Genomic DNA, 16,330 nt, shown 5'->3' with positions numbered 1-16,330 from the left:
TCTTTACAGCCAGCTCACTTATATCTGATTGAGTCCATCTCTGTGTTGTGAAATTAAGGAGTTTTCATTGTTTTCTTTTACCTGCTAGGGTGGGTTCATGGATACGCTCTGCTAATCTTCTGCCTGTCTGTCTCTCATAGTGGTTGTTACAGTACTTACAGTCTGTGTTGTAAGTGACCTGTTTTTTTTTTCTTTTGTTTTACTTAAGATGTTTTGGAGGTCTTTAGTTGGTTTATGTGCTAGGGTAAGATGATAATGGTTTGGTCCCTCTTTAGGTTTTTTAGGGCTGCTCTGTCCTCTATTTTGAATTGTTTTTGCTTCTGTATATTCTGATGTAACAACCAAGAGATTGTATCACACAAACTAGCTAAAGCCTTCCAGTGCTCCCACTGCTGGCTTTCTAGTGTTCATTACTCTATGCATTGCATTTATAATCCCAGTAACCTGCCAAACTTTTGCATGCAAAGAAACAGCAGCCTACAGCCATGAATTAAATTTAAATAAAAAATATATAAAAAAAATAAATTTTGGTTAGTTACTTAGCCTGGTCACATGCATGTTTATTTTAAATCAGTTCAACAGGACTCAAGATTAAATGAGAGATTATGTGGAGATATATAACTATCTCCTAATAGTATTGTTATGGTCTTTCCCAAACTGGTGCCCATCATATATGTAGGGAGTTATGGAATTATAATCCCAATATATCTGGAGGGCATTAGGTAAGGAAACAAGTAAGTAAAATTCAGGCAAGGGAGGTAAAAGTAAAGAAACATTAGAGAGAAAGGTCTGTTTATCCATTTCCCTTCCAGCAGCACCCCCCAACTGCTTTCTGAAGAACAAAAAAATCATAAAGAGATTGGAAGCCATTTTAAGCACAAAAGGGACAAAAAAAATCCCAAAGGCAGAACTTTTTATCTTTTCCATGTTCTATGGCTGCTTTGTTTTAACATTGCCTATTAATTGTTTTTAGAAATATGTTTAATTTACTGAAGTAACTATAGCATAAAGGCAAAAGGAGGGGGGAACTTTGCAAGAGCACACCTGCAGCATCCGTTTGAATGGAAACTAAGTATTGTAGGCTTCCTAGATGTTTTAGATAAGAAGCCTGAAACTAGTTTGTGATTTCTTGTCTTTTATAACTGCACAAAAAATGAACTCCTGATGAATTTGGTGGTTGAGTATTCAGAGGCATGTCTGCCCTTCTCACAAGAAGAGGTACTGCATCAAACATCTTGAAACCAAAGTAATTAAGCTGAAGAGGCAAACACAAAACTGCTTCTTTTTGTACCTTGTATTATTTAACATGAAAGGCTGAAATATCTGGGGTTTTTTTTTAAGTAACGCTATTTAAAGCCACACACTTCGGAAGCTTTTTTTTTCTCACCTGAAAATCTTATCCATGCAGAGAGCTGTGTGCAGAACAATTGCAATTTTATTAGTAACTCACAGCAGAAAAATATTAGCAATATAGCAATAGTATTTAGATTTATATACTGCCCCATAGCAGTTTACAATATTCTCCAGGCAGTTTACAGAGACAGCATATTGCCCCCAACACTGTGGGACCTTATTTTACCAACCTTGGAAAGATGAAAAGCTGAATCAACCTTGAGCCCATCAGAATCAAATTCCAGGCTGTGGGAAGAGTTTTCCTGCAATATGCATTGTAACCACTGTGCCATCAAAGCTCAATAAGTCTTTTTGTGGGGTGTGAGGAGTTGTAGGATGATTCCAATCAATTCAGTTAGTTTTGGGGGGAAGGGGGAGAAGGAGGAGGAAGTTATAACATTAAGATAATTACTTAGATAATTCTTAAGATCCTGACTGGAACTCACATCTCTTAAATATATCAGTCAAAGATGCAATTCCTTTTGTTTCTTAAACTGTTATTCCTCAATAAGTAAAATAATAATAAAGTACATATATATACTATGTCAATACATTACAATATCCTGGGTTCTTGGGAAGAACTCAATGTGCATGAAGGTCATCACCAGCTAAAGAACTGGCAGCTGTGACTTCACATTTTTATGAACACATTATAATAATTTATTCAGTAACATTTAGGAGTAAAAATATGAGCTGGTCTCAGTAGAATTCTTGTAAGATTGTCTGCTTGAAGAAGCTCTGCAAATCTCTGCAAACCAATTTTTGTCCTTAAAAGCTTCTCTATTATAGAAAAACTATCATGACCTACAACATTTGAGAGCCCAGCATACAGGATGCTTGCCTGTTTAATCCACCAAGTACAGCATTTTCCAGGATAGCATAAGAAATCAAAAAGTTTGCATCTTGATCTAAGAATTACTACTTTTTCAGAAGAAAGGATGAAGAATAATATGATGGCATCATTGTAATATATGCTTTTTCTAGCTGGGGCTAATTCATTTCCAGGATCATGGAAATGATGCAATATAAGATTCAGCTCATCAGCAGATAGAATTCCAAAGATCTTATAGTTGCTACTTTCCCAGCTCTTAATCACAGAAGGGACCATTGGGTACTACAGCTATAGCCTATAAACATATTGCTTTATATTGATGCTGTATACTTAATTTTATGCAAGAAAATGATCCCATAGAAAAGTAGCAACAATGCTAATAGGCCTGTGTTAAACTGGCTTTCTGAAAATTAGATTAAATCAAGTTGTTTTTCCAGTGCTCACCAGCATCAATCTAATCAGGAGCATCCATAAAGAAGTAAAAAAAAAAAAATCAAGATGGTTTGTAAAAATTCAAATTAGCAGAACACTGGGTTTTTTCCTCCCTATTTCTACAAGTTTGGAATTATCATCTGCATACTTCAACTTGAACAAAGATTTCATGCTTAATATGCTGAAAGCAATTCATTATGCCAGAGTGTAAATGGGTTTTGAAGCATTTGTAGGTTTCAAAAACAACTTACAGTGCCACACAATTGGATGGATGGGTGAACATGTGAGAAAAGCTTTAACTTGCATTCAGTTTTTCTGCATTCATAATAGAAATTATAATAATTAGTAACAAGTGATAACTAAAATGTTATTTTAAAGATAAATTAATTAACACTATACAAATTAAATTTGGATTTAGAAATTTTAACTGAGGGCCAAGAGCAGATGAGATGCGTTTTTTAAAAAAGGGAAAAATATTCTATTTAGTTTTTTCTATTTGGTTTTATGTGTGCTGCTTGAATTTATATTGTGTGTTTGTACTCTGATATCTTTAAGATTTTTTTGTAAGGCATCCTAAATATTACTGTGATCAAAACACAGAATAAAAATCTTTCTGTTACTAATTCTACCAAAATATAAGCTATCCTTATACTTTCCAACTAATTTTATTTATCCATTTAATAACAACTTAGCAGAAATAATGGTGCACTTTGAGAGAAAAAGACTAAATTAGTTATATGAATAGAATATTCATGAAAGTCAAAACAAGGGAGCATTCCTAGTGTTTTCAAAACTACTGTATTTATGTTTGTGTGTCTGTTGTTTTTATTTAGTACATTTCTACTTTCCTAATAATTCTGTGAACTAAGGAGGAGATTGGAAACCAGGTTTCTACTGCTTGAATATGGAATGTATGAAATGGTTTTCTGCAGGCTATTTAAGAACTCCAGATTTCATTGTGTCGTAGGTTGAATTGGTCACTGATAGATCTCCACCATGTGTTTCATTAATTAAAACTACTAAATAATGTGAAAAGACACATCACGTTGCGTATCAAAGGACAGATTTCTACAATTAGGTAGCCCATGAATGTAAAATCAGAAATTATTTCCAAACTCTGAACTCTGAAACATGGAATTCTATTATTATAATGAGTCAACTAAAATTATAGCACATATTAATTGCATACTAATTTACCAATTAATTATTAAATACTCTTTAAATTATTATAAACTCAACAATGCATCCCTAAATCCTGAGATATTATATTATGTGTAAACCATTCTTCATTAAATTAGAATCAGTTACCATTTGGAATTGAAGACTAGTGTGAACCCCTTCCTATCATGAACTTGATGGAGTATCCTTTGTATATAATCAGATTTGGTGACACTTTTGTTACACATTGCAAAGTTTTGTATTGTATTGTATCTTGACTCCTATCCAAAACATTGATCTACCACCAGTCTACCTGCAGAAGAAAATCAAAGAGTGCCAATTTAGCCCATTCAGAATGTAGGACAGTTAAACAAGGAGCTTTCCCAAGTGATGTTCTGGAATCTTCCATGCCACACCGTTGTTGCAATAAGTCCTGGTACTGCAGCCATCTTATAGTAAAGGAGTTCTGATCATTATTTGAATCATTCAAGTGCTGTATATCTGGTGCCCACCATACAATGGGTCTAATAGCACCATTGGTGTACTTGTAAGGTAGTAAGTGGCTGCAAAATCTCCTGGCCACCACAGGTAAGCTCCGGCGGAGCCCCAAAATTCTGTCCAAGTGGAATGCAAGAACCTCATAGAGATCAGTGGACCTTTTGATTAAACCACACAGCCCATTCAAACACAAACTTTGGGAGTCTTGAAAAGGGGCATCTTGATTATATGACAGACCAACTCTAATTATTTGCCCGTGGCCAGGAATTCGGTCCTTCTTTACCACTGTACCATTGGCCATAAGCCTCATTTTTTCCACATCATCTGGAGTGAACCATGGAAGGTTTTCCTCAGCAAACCTCAGCCTGTTCCCCTTTTTCAAACTAAGATCATTGTACCACAAGTTTTTGCATTGTTCTGATTTTTGCAGCTCCCCTTCATCTGCATTCCAAACATAAGGTCTCTGAAGATTATGGAAATGAGCATTATCCCTCTGTTCCTGAGTGTTGGTTGTGATCTGGAAGGATTGTTTGTTTGAGATAAGTGTTTTGATTAAATCTGAGGATTGGCAGGCAGCACTAGCTGCCTGTGCATCTGGCTTACATTGCTCCTGTGATAAAGTGAGCTGACTTAGAGGAGTGTCCTTAAGAAATAAAAAGGCTCCAGGCTTTTCATCTTGTAAAGGAAGTAGAAAGGGGGCTAACTGCCTCTGCCATTTCCAATTCACCTCCTTCTTGCTTGGGTGCAGTGAGAAGCTCAGGTCTCTTCCAACATCCTTTAGAGTCAAAGTCATATCAAAGCTGCTTTTTTTCCCATTAGACCTGGAAGGATACTCTTCATGTTGGAGTCTTCTGCCAAGGCCAAGGTCATTTTCTGCTGCAGTGTTATGGTTTTTAATCCGGAGAGGGAAATTTCTCCTTTTGTTAAAACCTTTACCACTTAATCCACTCTGTCTGTGCAGCAGGCATTTCTGTTTGCAAACTGGACTAGGATTTGAAAGGGGTTGCTTTCCCTGTGCATGAGTCCATTTGCCAAGGCTAAAATGTGGTTGCTGTTGGACAAAAGGGATAGTGAAATTTGTCTGCAGATGCTTAGAAAGGGCAGGTTTCATATGACGCATCTCCCTAGGCAAATGCTGGAAATTCAAATCTTTGGACTTGCTCAAGGATGTAGGACAGAAGCTTGTAAAAGTGATCACAGATAATGCAAGCAAGAAGCAGTAACCAGCCACAGGAAATCTCTTTAGCCTTATTCTGCACCAAATTCTATGGGCCTGTGGAATAAGAAAAGGAGATCTTATTTTCCAGAGAAGGCAAATATGCAGAGCTTTCCACTTGAGTAAACCAAACCCACAGAATATCCAATGACATATAATTTATAAAATGTGTGGACAGAGAAGAAAACTGCTGTGCCGTTGCCATTTCTCACAGTTCTGTATTCAACTGCCATTGATTCATGTATTTATTGCAAAGATTTATCTACTGCTCCATCACAGGACGCACATAGTTCATATCCAATAAAACATAATAAAGGCAATATCATAAAAGTCCCCACAAATTTAATTATTGAAAAAGTTATTGAAACCACAATATTAAAATATTAATATTGTTTTAAATATTGAAATCATGATATTAGAATACTAATATTGTTTATTGTTTAAAATGCCAGTGAACCCATACTCAACCACTGAGATCCCAAATGCCAAAAAGACTATCTAAAGTTCAACAATGAGATGGTCAGGCCCACAACATTTCCATTCAGGTGAAAGCTATCACTCTGAATTGTGCTCAGAAAACTCCTGTTACCCAGTGCTGTACCTACAATTAAAGAATTCTACTGCATTATTCAGTCTCGACTGCCAACAAGTGACTAATTGTACTACATTTTATTGGTAGCTTTAAATGTATCTCCAGTAGACAATTTTCCAACTGTATTACCTTGAGGTGGTGTGTACATGAATCGATGGTCCAAGAAGTGCCCCCAGCCCCAGATAGGCAAAGGTTCTCCTTGTCAAGTTCTCTATCTAGCACTTGCCAACCCAGAAGAATCCTAAACTACATCCCAGCTCTTTCAGAGGCAGGGCTATTCCATCCAGAAACCCCAGTGGAGCCAGATTTTTCTTTCCCAAGAATACTACTTTTGTCTTGTGGACTTCACTTCTAGTTTGCTTTGTCCTTTCTAGCCCTCTAGAGGCTTCACAAACGTGAAGAGACATATGTGAAGAAAGGGGCTTTGGTATGTAACTACAGCATGAGATGTCTATATGATGAATACAAAAAGACAGAAATATTTGGAAATTCCCAGATCATGTTTTGAGTACTTGACTAATCAATGCCTGAATAACACTTAAGGAGGTAGAAAAAGTCCAAAAAGGAAAAGATGTCCAATGTTTTCTATGATTACTTAGAAATCAGACATGAATCCTTGATCTTAGTACAGACTATTGATCTTTTCAATTTACTTCTCACAGAGAGTAATTATCATGTCTTCCCTTGTGCACTGGCTGCTCCCATACACTGGACTGCATCACTTGGCCATCCCAGCAGCCCCTCCAAATTATTCCAGCTTAGCCCTATTCACTGCCCTGTGGCCAGGCTGACAAGTGCCTGAATTTTGATCATGTGACTGCAGGGGGGACGAGGCACTGCAATGTCTGTAACTTCAGAAACCAATTATAAGTTCGTTTTTTCAACAATCATAACTTCGAAGAGCCTGTGAACAAATAGCTGTAAGTTGAGGATTAGCTATAACTGCATTCTCCTCCAAAAGTCCAACTTTCTTTATCTCTCACCTGGATACTTTTTTCTCTCACCTGGATATTGCAGATACTTTTACACAATGTTTTTATTGGAGTGGTTGATATATGCTGGATTTCAAAAAGGGCTATTATAAAAAGGTTAAGATTTCCACAAATAAATCCTATTATGCAGTGGTGGGATTCAAATATGTGAACAACCGGTACTCTGTGTGGATACTGCTTCCGGAAATCCATTCTGGGCCTGGGCAACAAAAAATTAGCTACTGGTTCTGCCGAAGTGGTGCGAACTGGCTGAATTCCACCACTGCTATTATGACAAGATTCACCTGATTGCCATGGAGCCAAATTCTACTTACTAAATATCAACTGAGTGATTTTAAAAAACATGCACACAGCCAGCAGCAATTCTGCATTCTTGCATAATGGTCTAGTGCATTATGTTTTTCAAGTGTGGCAACCCTTTTTTCAAGTGTGGCAACCCTAAGACGTAGGGACTTCAGTTCTCAAAAGTCCTCAGTTAGCATGCTAGCTTCCCCAGCTAGCATCTACTTATGCCAGGATTACACTTCTCAGCCCGAAAAGATAATGTACTTGAAGCCAAAATACCCTGAGGCCCCTTGGCTGGAGAAAGTTTTTATAACAATGGAATTTAGGCCACCTGCCTAATAAGCAAGAGTAAAAATGTCAAGATGAAAGCTGAGACCACACAACTGAAACTCTGCCTTTTTTACATGTGTCACATGATCAATGCACATAAATGATTGTATGCATCATGGCCATCATCTTAACTGAATTCCCTTATGGATTTTCCTGTCTAGGCAAATTCATAGCTTCAACAAAAAGAGATTCTTGGTTTTACAATATATTCAGAGGAGCCAATGTACTTATTAAAATCTTTATCATAAAAATATAAACACTTGACATCACCTTGTAAACTCTACAAACTTTATTGGGATAACTGCAAACCCATGTACAATTTATTAGAGTGAAAGCTCCACCAAATTACTGGGTGTCTTATTTTGATTTTATAGATGAGATTAAACAAAGCTCTTCAGCTTTCTGAAATTAGTCATTAGCTTTAATTGGGCATACAAACAATTTGATTTTTATTTGTTAGCATTTATGCTGGTAGTGTGATGTAGGAGCAAATTCTACAAATAAACAAATTATTATGAATCTGGTTTAACCGTACCTTTGGGAAATATTAAGAAAGTAAAAATATTATCTCAGAGAATAATATTAACAAAGAAATTTATCAGCTTCAGTTTTCTTAAAGATATCACTCGGGGGGCACGAAAATAGGATACCATGTTGTGCGGTGCAAAAACGGGCCAACACCGCACCATGGGGTGCAAAAACAGAACTCCACCACGCCAAGGAGCACAAAAACAGGATGCTGCCGTGCCTCAGGGCGCAGAAACAGGGCACTGTGCACAAGAATGGGGCAGGGCTAGCAAGTATCACAGAAGTGCTAGCCCTACCCCATTTGCGTCACACACATGCTCTAACTCTGACAGTCCTAGAAGTCACTAAGTCTGTTGCTCAATAAAGTGATTATTAATGCTGATGGATGGTAGCTAGCTGCAGGGCTTTTTTTGTCATAGAATGCACCGGAATGCATTCCGGCACGTTTTTTTTTAATGGATTTTCCAAAGTTGTGTTCTTTTCTTATTGTTGCCCTCCTTATCCTCGTTTGTTTTTAAAAATGCCCCGCTGGTGGTACGGTGCGAGCTGGGTCCCCTCCGCCACTGTTTGCCTCTTCTAGGAGGAGCCATGAGGCGCCGGAGCACCACAGCCAGAGCACCACAGCCAGAGCATGGCTTGATTGGCTGGGTTGGACCATGTGGTGTAGAAGCCGATGATGGCGGTGGGAGACACATAAACATGGAGGCCATCTTTCATGAGAGGGTGAATGAGCCTTTTGCCTTCCGTTACAGAAGGTGGGGTGTGTGTGAGGTTAAAAAGAGGCAAAGCGAGAGGAAAGAAAGGCGGCTGGTGTGGGAACTTGCCCGACAGCAAAACTTTGCTGTTTCAGTTTCCTGAGATGTCTACGAAAATCTTTTTTTAGTCTTTTATGCTTTATATTCAAACTGCAGAGGGGAAGAATAAGAATAAAGCCACTGCCTTGTGATTTGGAAGTATTATTAATAATAATATATATTAATTAGGTATTGGTCAGATGTAAAGGTAAATCTACAGTAGGAGGTTTAATCAGATCTATTTATTAAATTGGGTTTAATTTAAAGCTAAATTAAAAGTAATCTCTTCACTGACAAAGTTTCAACTTTAATTTGTTTCAAGTCAATATCCATATTAAACTCCAAATGTAAATTTTTCCAACTTGTTTGACAACTTCTTAAAAATAATTCAATCTTTTACAAGCAACCAAATTTTGTTTTATTGGGCCAATTTCACTCCACATAGAAAGCTGACATTTCCACTCATTAAACTAAATGGGTGTGCCAGTGGTAAATGTCCCAAAAGATTAATAAAATGCCTTCTTGTAATTTAAAGCCACACAGTGCATGGTAGCATTGATAGTATTAACTTACCTTGAACAAAATCCTAGTCTTTTAGATAAACTAAAAATTGAAGGTTTTTTTTTTCAACTACAAAGATAAACCTTGCAAGGTAGGCAAGGCGAGTTGTATGAGTTCCAGCACCTTTTTTTTTTTTTTTACAAAAAGAGCACTGCTGCTTTGAGATAATTTAATAGAATCTCATTTCTATAATCAGAAGAGGGCCAAATGATGGAAAGCTACAGAAGACGAGAATTTGTCAACCTAGTTTGCCAACGCTGTTAGGTCTGCCACCATATCCAGAATCTAGGTGCTGGTATTAATTAGCAGCCCCAATTGAAGGTAATATATTTTTAGTTATGATGTTGTTAGCTATATTTCTATGATAACTGCAAATAGGACCAATGTTCAATAATCTGAGAGAAATCAAGCATTTCTAATAACTGATTGAGGATTCTACAGTAAGCAGCTGGTAACAATTTTTTCAAATGTCTTTGAGAGTTGGAATTAAAATTAAAACTTCTTGGTGAAAGTAGAATGGGCTGACTCCAACCTTCTTAAAATTCATTCTCATAGTTCCTATCCATAAAGTAGATGGAATTTCAGTAAAGCCTGCACTTAGAATTGACTTTTTTCTGCTGCCTTTCAGTTTATTTAATATAAATGTCCCATTCTGCATCTAATAATTTTAGCCCTCTCAGCTATAAAGTTCAGGGTCTTCATTTCTCCATCTGTACCCTTTTCTCCTCCAGGTCCCCCCCTTATTATTGTAATTCATTCTACCCAGGGCTCCTGCTCCAAACATAGTCTTGCCTTGTGGAAACAGAATCAATATAAGTTATGAAAGGAACCATGCCAAAAATCTGCCTTTAATTTCCTTGTCTGTTCTTCCTCTGGTCTCTTTAGAGGTGAAGACATCCATTCCTCTAAACATTATATGAGCAATTCCAAAGTAAACATGCCATTTGCTATGAATGCTTGCAAATGAACGTGACTTTTCATTACAATTTTTTCCACAGTTTTGTTTTGGTAACAAAAAAGTGCCCTAGCATTTTGGTTTTTGGAAATAGTTTCCATGCGTACATGTGCACATACATATGTAGATAACCCTTGAAAGTGAGGGTGTGATTCAGTGCTATACACTTATAACTAGTGTGTGATATTCCATATATATTTAACTAATGCTGCAATCTAAGCCTTAAAGTTATTCAAAAAAATTTCTTGCTTGAATATTTCAATGGTCTTTAAAAGAAATGTGTTCACTTGATAAGCAAGACAGGAAGACACAATCTATTTTTTTTTTTTTTTTTTTTTTTTTATTAAAAGTTTTATAAATTTTACAAAAAAAAACAAGAACAATACAGAACAAAAAACAACATATACAAAAGAAAAAAAAATTAAACAATACATATAAAAAAAACCCCCCACCCCACACCCCTCCCAAAAACCCTCCCTTCCCCCCCCCTGAGCTTCCCAGAGCAGAATATAGGCTTAAGAAATAATAATAAAAAAAAAAAAAAATAAAAATAAAAATAAATTAAAAACTTTATATTTATATATATAAAAAAGATATCTATAATATATATAAAAATAAAACTTATGAAAAAGCTATATAATATTTTTGTATACCCAATCTAAATTGTATAAATTTTATCCATTTGTCCCAGATAGCAAAAAACTTCTCTTGCGTTTGTTGCTTTAAGAAAGCCGAAATCTTTGCCATTTCTGCCAGATAAGCTACTTTAAAAAACCATTCCTGCAGTGTAGGCAAAGATTCCTTCTTCCAATATTGTCCAATTAACAGCCTCGCGGCTGTGATCAAGTTTAACATCAATACAACCTCCTTTGTATCACAATCTGTAACAATACCTAACAAAAATAATTGCGGAGTAAATTTTACCCTCCTTCTAAAAATTCTCTGGATATTCCACCATATTTTGATCCAAAATGCTTTTATCTCTCTACATGACCACCAAATATGATAATAGGAAGCCTCCTTATAACCACATCTCCAACATTTAGGTTGCACGTCAGGGTACATGTAAGACATTTTTTGTGGATCAAGGTGCCATCTATAAAACATTTTATAAAAATTCTCCCTTAGATTCTGTGCTTGAGTAAATTTGACATTTCTCACCCAAATAGTTTCCCAGGTGTCCAATGAAACTGGCTCACCAAAGTTCTGCGCCCATCTAATCATACAATCTTTAATTAGTTCCGTTTCTGAGTCCAATTCAACTAAAACCCCATAAATTCTCTTAATGTGGGTTTGTCTTTGATCCTTCAGTTGCTTAATAAGATTTTCATCTTCTCTAAGAAAACCCACCTTACAATCCATCTTCCATCTATCTAGTAGTTGCCTATATTGGAACCAAGAATAAGTAAAATTTTCTTGTGCTAATTCTTCCCGTGATTTTAATTGCCAGTTTTGTCCATCCCATTTAAGTAACTGTCTATAAGACACCATATCCATTTTAACCCCTCTTTTTATTCCTTCTATCGCATGCCAAGGTATAGCCCATAATGGTACTTTAAAATCACTTTTATAATATTTTCTCCAAATCCTAAGTAAAGAATTTCTTAAAATATGAGATTTAAAAGCCCAATCTATTTTTTTATTAAATATTAAATAGGCATGCCACCCATAAAGTAAATCCCATCCCTCTAGATAAAGTATCTCAGAATTTGTCAAATTTACCCAGTCACTAATTAATGTTAAAACCACCGCATCATAATATAATTTCAAATTTGGTACCTTGAGTCCGCCCCTCTCACGGAAGTCTTGCATAATTTTGAACTTAACCCTTGGTTTTTTCCCTGCCCAAATAAATTTATTGAGACCCTTCTGCCACTCATTTAAATTAATCTCATTTTTCAAAATTGGTAACATTTGAAACAAAAAAAGAAACTTGGGTAGAATATTCATTTTTATCACTGCAATTCTTCCCATTAGGGATAATTGCAGCTTTTCCCAATTCTTCAAGTCTTTCTGTACCCCGACCCACAACCTTTCATAATTATTTTTAAATAGTTTTGCATTAGAAACAGACAGCATCACCCCCAAATATTTTACCTTATTAACAATCTCAAAACCCGTCGAGTTAACCAAAATCTGCTTCTCCTGACTCGACAAATTTTTAGGTAAAATTTTAGTCTTATTTACATTAATCTTAAAACCCGAGACCAAACCATAATGGTGAATCAACTGTAATAAGTTTACTACAGAATAATCAGGTTGCGACAAAGTAACAACCAAGTCATCCGCAAAAGCTCTCAACTTATATTCTTTTTTATTAACATATATTCCTTTAATTTCCTGAGACTCTCGAATTTTAATCAATAATATTTCCAATGTTAAAACAAACAACAATGGCGATAAAGGACACCCCTGTCTAGTACCTTTCTCTATTGTGAAAACCTCCGACAAACCTCCATTAACAATAAGTTGTGCTGTTTGTTTTTGATATATTACCTTAAGGGCTTGTAATATGTTTTCACCAAAATTCATTTCTTCCATTACTCTTAGCATAAAATGCCAATTCAGTTGGTCAAATGCTTTTTCAGCATCTAAAAATATGAGCCCTGCAGGAACTTGGTTGTTCTTATCTAAGTATTCTAATAAGTTAATAATTTGTCTAACATTGTTTTTCATATACCTTCCTGTTATAAACCCTGATTGATCTTTATGCACAAGATGATGCACCACCCTCATAAGCCTATTTACCAAAATTTTTACAAATATCTTATAATCCACGTTTAAAAGAGATATAGGCCTATAGTTTTTTGGTAAAGTAAGATCTTGATCCTCCTTTGGAATCAATGATATAAAAGCACTACGCCATGAAGGAGGAATCTCTAAACCCTGTAAGATACCATTAAAAAGATCATTTAATGGTTGAATCATCTCCTCCATTAAAGCTTTATAATAAACAGCTGTTAACCCATCCGTACCCGGTGCTTTCCCTAATTTCAATTGTTGAATTGCTGAGGCGATTTCCTCCTTAGTAATTAAACCATTAATTTCATATTTCTGATCCTCAGTCAGTTTAGGAAAACTTGCCTCAGCTAAATATTTATTTATATCTAACAGTTGTACATTAGTAGATTTGTATAGGTTTTGATAATAATCCAAAAAAGATTTTTTAATTAATTCCTTCTGAGAAACTAGTTTACCCTTATAATTTATTTTCTCTATTATTCTCAGTCTCTGTTTCTTTCTTAATTGATAAGCCAACCATCTCCCCGGCTTATTAGCATTACAAAATGTATTTTGTTTCATAAATAATAAATTGGTTGCAGCTTGATCTGCTATCAACATATTAAATTGTGACCTTAATAACTTTACAGATTCTTTAGTACTTTCATCAGAAGGATTTAGAATCAAAGCCCTTTCTTTTAGTTTAATTTCATCTTCAAGTTCTCTACGTTTCTGAGTCTGATTTCGCTTATAAAAATTATTCATTTTTATCAAAACACCGCGCATAAATGCTTTACCTGCATCCCATACCATTGACATTGAAGTCCCCTTATACATATTCAAAGCAAAATAGTCCTTTAAACACTCCTTTAGTTTTTGAACATTCTTCTCTTGTCTAAACAAATTTTCATTAACTCTCCAGGATCTTCTTTCCTCTTTCTCTTGAATCAACTCCATCCAAACTGGACTATGATCCGTCAGTGATCTAGGAAAAATCTTTACATTCTTTACTTTATTATACAAATCCGTGGTAATCAAGAAAAAGTCAATTCTTGAAAAAGATTGGTGTCTGTCAGAAAAAAAAGTAAAGTCTCTCTCCTCTTGATTACGTTCCCGCCAATAGTCCCTTAATTCCCAGTCTTCTTTCATATCAAAAAAGGCTTTAGGTAGCCTTGCTTGTTTAAGAAAAGGAGAGGAACCTTTCTTATCCCTTTGTGTATCTAAGACACCATTCCAATCACCCATTAATACCACCGATCTATAATCAAGCAAAGTTATTTTTTGGTGTAACTGTTTATAAAATTGTTCCTGTTGTTGATTTGGAGCATAAAGTCCAACTATAAGTACTTTCTTACCATAAATACCAAGTTCAATCATCACATATCTCCCCTGGGGATCTGATTCTACCAGACAAGCTGGCAGGTTTTGTTTGACATATATAACAACTCCCCCTTTCTTCCCAGGTGCAGGAGATATAAAATGAGATCCCAAACGAGCATTAACTAAATATTTCTGATCTTTAAGTAGAATATGAGTTTCCTGTAAACAAATAACATCATTGGTATGTTGTTTCAAATAATAAAAGATTTTTTTCCGTTTCTGAGGAGAATTCAATCCATTAACATTCCAGGTCAAAAACTTTGCCATCTCCCTTGGCACGCAGCCTGGAGAAGACACCATCAAACTCTGACAGAGCTGCGTGTGTTGCATAACTCTTGGGTCTTGCTCCTCCCACCGGCGGTGATGCACTTCCAGGAGAATTCTCTTTGGGCTCTTTTTTACGTTGCTCTTTCTCTTTACGCTTATAAGCTGCACGAGTCATCCTCTGCTCTTTAGCCTCCGTTTGGCGTTGCTTTGCCACTTCTATCATCCCTGCGGAAACCAAATCTAGTGCCTCAGATTGCTGCTCAGGTTCCTTAGCACTCAAAGATTTCCGACCAGATGAAGTTGAGCCTGCACTCAGGACCGAAGTATAGAAATCTCTAGCTTTGTCAACTGTGTTCAATCTGTAACGTGTCCCAGCATGGCTCAAAACGATACCCATCGGAATTTCCCATCTGAATGGCATCGATCTAGCTTTAAGCTCATTGGTTAAAAAAGCAAAGTCTTTCCTACTTCTTAAAATTTTAGATGGGATTTCCTTTAGAATGATGACATCTTGGGCGGCAATCTGAAATCTTTTGTTGTAAAAAGCTTGTATAATCTCATTCCGCAGGGACTTCTTTGTAAAGTAAATCACCACATCTCTGGGCAAATTCTTCTGCTTAGCAATCCAGGAGTTGAGTCTATAAATTTTTTCTACTTCTCTCTGTAATTCTCCTTTATCCATATCCAAAGCCAGCGCCAGATCACTAAGAACCACCTCCATCAAATCTTGATTCATATCTTCCTTGAGGCCTCTAATCCTCAGAGCATACTCCATTTGTCTGTATTGAAACATCAAAATATCTTCTTGTGAGGAGTCCACCTTCCTTTCCACGTCTTGAATTTTGTCATCTAAAGAGTCAACTTTGTCTTCCACTTCCTCAAGCCTTGCATCGAGCTTAACCACCACAGTAGCCAAACCTGAAACAGCTGCCAGTATATCTTGTCGTAATTCATTATTATTTTCTTGCAATTTAGACTTTATCCCCGTTGTCTCTTCTTTGAGATCAGATTTAATTTCTGATTTAATCTGTGAAACAAATTGAGTCATTTCCTCTCTCATTTGAACTACAATCTCTCCCATTATGCCTCTAACCTCTTGCACTGAAAGTCCAGGTAGAGGAGGGGAGGGTGGTGGCTGAGCCGGTGGTGCATGTTTAGATTGTTGTTGTAGCTGTGCAGTGGAAGTTATAGGAGAAGAAATAACCTTGGGTACTGAGGAAGGCTGCTGCCTCTTTGAAGCCATTTTAAAAAGCACAATTGTCACTTCCCTTTCCCCTCCAGCCAAAAAGGGAGGAGGAAAAAAAGAAAAAAAGAATTTTTAAAAAGAGACAAACTATAATCATTAAAAGTCCAGAATAAATCCCAAGAATAAGTAATAAAAGAGCAAACAATTCAAA

The 16,330-nt window shown here is 36.1% G+C and overlaps 1 protein-coding gene across 2 annotated transcripts in view; it reads right to left on the bottom strand.

Annotated features, from left to right (window-relative positions):
• GASK1A (golgi associated kinase 1A) overlaps nt 1–16,330 on the bottom strand; it is a 91,592-nt gene that overhangs the window by 64,161 nt on the left and 11,101 nt on the right. For both annotated transcript variants that reach the window (XM_039336286.1, XM_039336285.1), the window contains exon 2: nt 4,128–5,585. In XM_039336286.1, coding sequence (XP_039192220.1) covers nt 4,128–5,585 — 1,458 coding nt within the window. The remainder of the gene's footprint in view (nt 1–4,127; nt 5,586–16,330) is intronic.

Source organism: Crotalus tigris, unplaced genomic scaffold (assembly GCF_016545835.1).
Source record: "Crotalus tigris isolate CLP2741 ecotype Arizona unplaced genomic scaffold, ASM1654583v1 scf7180000017666.27876245, whole genome shotgun sequence".
Lineage (NCBI taxonomy): Eukaryota > Metazoa > Chordata > Lepidosauria > Squamata > Viperidae > Crotalus > Crotalus tigris.
Note: the sequence above shows the minus strand (reverse complement) of the source record. Positions and strands in the feature narration are given on the sequence as shown.